We start from the raw sequence: 6,176 nt of genomic DNA, 5'->3' as shown, positions 1-6,176 counted from the left end.
GCTGCGACGCGTAATTGCCACAGCTATTCCGCCGGTCTTGACATGGAATGTTCTTATGGCCACAGGTGGTTTTCCCTCACCAACGAGCGCTGCGCACGTGCAAGAGTTTCTTGCCCAACTGCAGGCGGATTGTATCACTTAAGGACAATCAGGAAACGGGCAACACGAAGAGGTCGAGTGTCACTCTCCTCCACTCTAGGTTTTCCTCTCATGTCAGAGACTCTGCCGGCCGTTCACTCGAACGCTGTTTAGGACGAAAACAAGGTCTTACATAGCAACGGTTAAGCGAGACTTATAACCTTCAAAAATAAAAAAATCAGACTGGCCAGTTTCGTACCCTCTTGAGCCATGCAAAGTTTTGAACTTCGTTGTTTTAATAAGGGAGTAATTACTCATTGCATCCACCCAAGCGCAGCCATACGGCTACAAAGGAAAGCTATACAGCTTTCTCAGAAACTTCGTACTTAAAGAAAAATTCGTCCTGATCCGGGAAACGAACCCGGCACCACCGCCTTTCCGGGTAGTCGCTCTACCGACTGAGCTAACCAGGACGGTCAGCAGAACAGACGGTAGGGCGAGAGCGAATTGATCTATAACTAGAAGTGGGAATGGTGTTGGTCAAATATTTAGGGGAATCCCCCAAGGTGGAGTAGATTTGTAATAAGGGAGTAATTACTCATTGCATCCACCAAGCGCAGCCATACGTCTACAAAGGAAAGCTATACAGCTTTCTCAGAAACTTTGTAGTTTTTCCAGCTAAGCTTGGACATTGTTTCATATACCATCAACTAAAATCATCGCAGTTTGCGGGTACTTTACTTAAGAGGAGTTTTCGATTAAACTATTTTTTCTTGAGGATAAAACTACCTCCGTAACTGCTTCTGCACTATTCATTCAAAGCGCATCACTCTAGGGCAAATATTTGATCAGGTCGAGAAGAAGCTGCTATATTAAAATAAACTGTTTTTCTGTCCCTAAAACCTGAGCTCAAAATACGAGAGTGCTCTGCCTATAGCAAACAGTTAACATAATAAAAGGCTCTTGCCAGAATCAGTCGAAGCTGTATAGCTCTCTATAACCAGGAGAAATTTTTTAAGCAATGGGCTCTCAGCTAAACTAGATTCCATGGAGGCACCCTTGCTGTGGTGATGCTTCAACTGCTGAGAAACTACATTAGAACTCTTGCGTTGCATTCTGCCTTCTTGATTCTGGCATTGAGTAACCTTATTTGGCCCTTAGACGGCGCTTTTCCACGTGGCAGTGATATTAGTGAAAACATCCATGCGTTTTATCTTATCTCGACTGGGCTTACTTCCTTGCCTTGCGTAGACGATACCCCGGATTCCTTGTTCACTTTATGACCCAGCGATGCTTTCTTATGTGCATTTCTCGTGTTCTTGAGGTGTCGTATAAAGGCCAACGTTCACGTGGTCCTCCCTGCAGGCTCCATAGGTGCCATTGCTGGAGCGATTGACATCATTAGCTTGAAAAGATCATTATAGTTCATGTTGATTCCCTGCTCGGCACTCACTACGCGCAGGCCTTCATAACACCTAAATTTAGCTACCATGCCTATTTTTTCTGAAAAGAAAATGTTGCCGGACTTCCTGGGGTCACAAAGACTGCAGTTGTGCTGTGCCTGTCAATTTTAAAAGGCGCACGCTTTTCTTGCAGCAATGAAGCTTCTTGACTGCAGCTTCTTGCACGCAGTATATATTTACTCACCAATTAATCATTTCGCAAGGAAAATAGGTTCTGTTTTTTAGATAAATTGGTTGAATTCACTCACATTCATAGTAAACGCCACACCCCTTCGTTGAATATATGCTTTTATCTTTGAATTCATTTTAGACTTTAACGCTTATTGGCCATCAATGCATTCCGTCAACGCGATTCCCAAACACAACAACTATGACACCGACCATATAGCCCTCGGACCGCCTCTTAGGATACCATTGTATTGCCACAGTAAGTACATTGCCTTTATCGCCGCAAACCGACCGCCAAATGCTTGTTTCTTCTTCATACCTTTGAAGTATCTATTCTAAAGAGAATGAAGTAAATGGCTTCGTGCTATTCCGCACATCGAGCACTTCCCAGCATCTTGCTTGTGGTTGATCTACACTAGCACGAAACATCAATAACAAAATTACCCCATGCAGGTGATAAAGAACACTATTAATTTTTTTCCACCTATTCAAATTCTCAAGTCATATTGCATTGCCAAGCAACTTGGTTAAATATCAGTTGTCATCCCATGTTTTAGCAAAGGAGTTATAAACGATATTACATACAAAAATATGATATTTCTTCAAGAAACTTGAGATATTACAGCGCAAAAGTTTATTTGAAGCACAATGTTTTCAAATAGCAAAAAGCGCGCAGGCTGAAAAACTGATTAAATCAGGCCAACTGTGTGCACGCGATCGAATTCGATTGCGCGTATGATGGACGGACAAGCTGTTCACCGTGAAATATTTGTCATGATGATGCACTTTATTTAGAAGGAACCGCAGTGCAACACTACGACGAGATGTCAGTGATGTTAAGCTCATATTGGATTTCATACTTAAGATGCTCTAGTGAGATGGCAGTCTGAGAAGGAGTGCGTATGCGGAATAACCTACGAATTAGCAACAAGAACGTAAGTGTCCGCGTCGCATATCAATAACGCGTGCTCTTGTTGGCAGCAAAAGATAATTTTCAAAAATGTGTTATCCGTAGTAGGATACCAGTGCAATTTGCGTTTTATTTAAGCTATAGTGCGGCCAGCTTTTTTAAAGATGTGTTCATTTCTGGTAATGTGATGTGAGCTACATCGAGTGGGTCAGCTGATTCGAGAGAACTATTATGTAGATAGTATATTGGCAAGCTGTCAGTTATACGTGTTTGCATTTGGAGGCTATTTATTTCAATTTGCAAAGTTTGGTACCACGGTGAAATAGGGATAATATCAAATTACAGTGCGTTTGTATGAACTAGTAGTTATTTATGGGAAAGGAATGCAACCATTCGTAAAATCTCCATCAGCGAAAACACGCAATTAGGTATAATAAAGCATTGGGGCCCAAATATTATTAATTTAAATAGGACCAAAAGTAGAGATTATAATGCATGGTTAGCATCGTTATGAGGGACAACTTTCTGACGCCGCATCGAAACATATTCAGTTCATCAAAGAGCGCGTCATGTAAGTTATAAAACTGGATCATGAACTTAACGAGTGCTTTCACGCAATCTAAGGTTACACAGTCTAAAAGGGAACAATGGTAGAGAATCATACGTATTTTGTAGAAGACCTATACTAATTGCACCTCCTATGAATACGAATAACGGAAACTATGCTGAGCACAATATTACAATAATTTTATACTGAACGTTTTCGGATGTGTCGGAAATTTATGTACAGCAGAATCGTGCATCAGATGTTAGGGCTGAATATGGACCGCTTATTGGACGGGGCGCTCACTTCCAGAATAATGCACTGCGACCACATGCGCTTTGTTTCGAATTATTGACACGACAGCGACTTTTATACACAAAAAAAAAGCATTTTTTTTTTCGAGACGTTGTGCGCGGGGAGGGGGAGAGGGGGGTGCGTGTGTGTGTGTCTGTGGAAAAGTTTTTTTTTTTTTTTGCAGTGCCAAAGTGCATTCTCCAGCGTCATTCCACACTTTTATTACATCTTCCGCTTATGCTGGCCGTTCAGAAACTCCATTTAAAGTGATCCTGGCTAATATCAGAGCTGATGCAGATTGACCATGTCAGCTGCACGTTCTGGGGCAGTCGGCATGTAATGCGGAAGCGGCAGGTGTGAGACCTGGCAATGGAAGCTGCTCTTCTTGATCCATCCCTCTTCTGTTTGGGGAGTCCTGCTTCAGACGTTCCCTGCAAAATAAGAAACCCCTACATTATGATGTAAACTTCTAATCATTTGTGTGGTTGTGCACAGAGCTCAGTATAGTCGAGATACGACTATCCATAATTCAATAAACATATTTCAATTCTAATGCTGCATTCAAAGCAAGAACGCACAAACACCGTGCGTATAGGGAAAGAACATAGGACCTCTCAGACTGGCGACTAGTTCTCTACGAAATCATTTGTTGCGTCACATCCTTGAGTGTGCGCCGCCAACTTGCACCAAAGGGCTGAAAGAGTACAAATGCTTATCATCCATGGCGAGGGCATCCGACGACATTCGTTCGTATAATTCACAGGGCTTAAATTTATCAATACAGAAAATGCCTTGAACTGCTTAGCAAAGTAACTTTGCAATGTCTGACCTTCTTTTCCTCGTTAGCAATGCAGCGCGTATTCAGTGGGATGCACATTAAAAAGGAGCCTGCCCAGTTGCAGCCCTTCTTTGCTACGGCATTAGCTGTGGCTGCGCCTTCTATGTCCTCAAACGAAAGCAGCATGACAATATAACGTAGTGAGTTCAACCTTGAAACTTCCGACATTGCTTGACAGGCACAGAAGTGTGAGCCTCGTTTCAGAGGCTGCTCAACAGGCGAAGTTTTCCAGATGTGTCACCAGAGTATATCTCGGAGGTACTTAGGACCTCATTTAATACTGAGCTGGCTCCTAAAATCGTTATTTTAATACTCTGTGTAGCTTACAGTTGTAATAATATATTGCAGACACCTGTACAAATCAAGGCTTTACCTCACTTTACAGCTGTCTGAAGTGTGGCGTAAATCGGCCTCACCCAACGCATGGCATATACTATACAGGCGCATTCTCGTCACCGGCATGTATACTGGGAGGGAAGCGCGAGCAGTTTTTTAAAAGCTGCTCAGTTGGCCCTATGAACCTTTTCCCTTGAGGACTCCTGGCGCAGAGTATACCATTTCATGAACTCTTTCCACACACAAGAAACATGCCGATTAATGAGCGTGAGCCTATTCACCCACTCGAGCTCCGTATCTTTGATTTACCCGTTACAGCAACCATATCTGGATTAAGGCACGCACTGGAATCCAAGGAAATGAGCCGGTCAACAGCGAAGACCGAACAGCTGCATACAGAATCACAATCGCACTGAACACACATGTCGCGTTAGCGGACGAACCCACCCACTCGCAGGGCCCTTAAACCTTCAAATAATAGCGGTCGCTTAACTCAGTCAAGCCGGGATATACAAAGTGAAAGCACTAGTAGCCGTGGACTAGACAGAATCTTTTCTAGGTTGTTGCTCTTGTCGCACCTTTCTCTCATCCGCCTTGCTTCACTGCCTTGAAATTCTCTCTTCTCGCTCTTCGGGAGTATTTATCGCTCGTCTTACTCTCTCAGCTTTATTTTGCCTACGTGCCACTTCTTCCCGCCAAGCGACGTCGACCGAATTAGTAGGTTTGGCTTTCAAGCGAGGGTAGTGAACGCTAGTACCGAGCGTTGTGTCATCCACGTATACATACGCCTTCGCAAGCGAGTGGCTGCTCCTCGGATTATATACTTCTCTGCGGCGCAGCACCTGAAGAGCACCGCGCATGCGTTTTGAGGCGCATGGCTAAGTGATGGCATCACGCGCAGCGCTCCGCGGAGACCGGTTATACGTACCGGTACAAATGAAGCTTGCCAGGTTTGTGTTGTCTTGCAAACGTCAGGCAATAAAGAAAAAAAAAAGAATGAAGCTTGCCAGGTGTGTGAAGAATCAACTGTGCGATACAGGAGAGGCAAAGCAGCAACAGCAGAACTGAGCGCCGCCTCGCCTGGCGTAGCACACGTGCGAAGAAGGAGCGGGCGGCGAGGATTGCGCGCCGCTAGGCACGCGGCTGAAAGTCGCCTTGTGGTCAAACTAGCGGACGCGAATCACGCCGCAGGTACTCCAGTTAAGCTCTCCCTTCAAAATTGTAAGGAAGCAACACAGTAACTTCAGGACCTCTGCGCTAAATGAGACGAAGCAGAGAGGAGCATGAGCTCGCCCCGATACACTGGCTCCGGATAAGCAACCTTTCGGCCCGCAGCATTTTGTCCACAGCTTCTCACAAATACACAGTTTTGCAAACACCCGGCTTTGGCCGAAAGGTAGTGATTCGGTCCCCAGTGCAGTTGTGTACCCATTGGTTATACAGTGTGTACAAGCTTTCCCCTGGCCATGTGTATGGCTTATATGGGATGAATTCCTTGGGAAGGTGCTTTTTAAAAGCAAAATTTCTCACAAACATTGAGGTGGG

The 6,176-nt window shown here is 44.4% G+C and overlaps 1 protein-coding gene across 1 annotated transcript in view; it reads right to left on the bottom strand.

Moving 5' to 3' along the window:
* Positions 1-3,705: 3,705 nt before the first annotated feature.
* Positions 3,706-6,176, bottom strand: part of LOC146189859 (organic cation transporter protein-like) — a 36,673-nt gene continuing 34,202 nt past the window's right edge. Inside the window, exons 10-11 of the mRNA XM_084605357.1 lie at positions 4,948-5,020; positions 3,706-3,888 (exon numbers count right to left, since the gene is read on the bottom strand). Of these exons, the coding sequence (XP_084461483.1) occupies positions 3,706-3,888; positions 4,948-5,020 (256 nt within the window). The remainder of the gene's footprint in view (positions 3,889-4,947; positions 5,021-6,176) is intronic.

Source organism: Amblyomma maculatum, chromosome 5 (assembly GCF_055883805.1).
Source record: "Amblyomma maculatum isolate TAMU_Amacu chromosome 5, ASM5588380v1, whole genome shotgun sequence".
Taxonomy (NCBI): Eukaryota; Metazoa; Arthropoda; class Arachnida; order Ixodida; family Ixodidae; genus Amblyomma; species Amblyomma maculatum.
The sequence above is the reverse complement of the archived record's forward strand: the minus strand, read 5'-3'. Positions and strand labels throughout refer to the sequence as shown.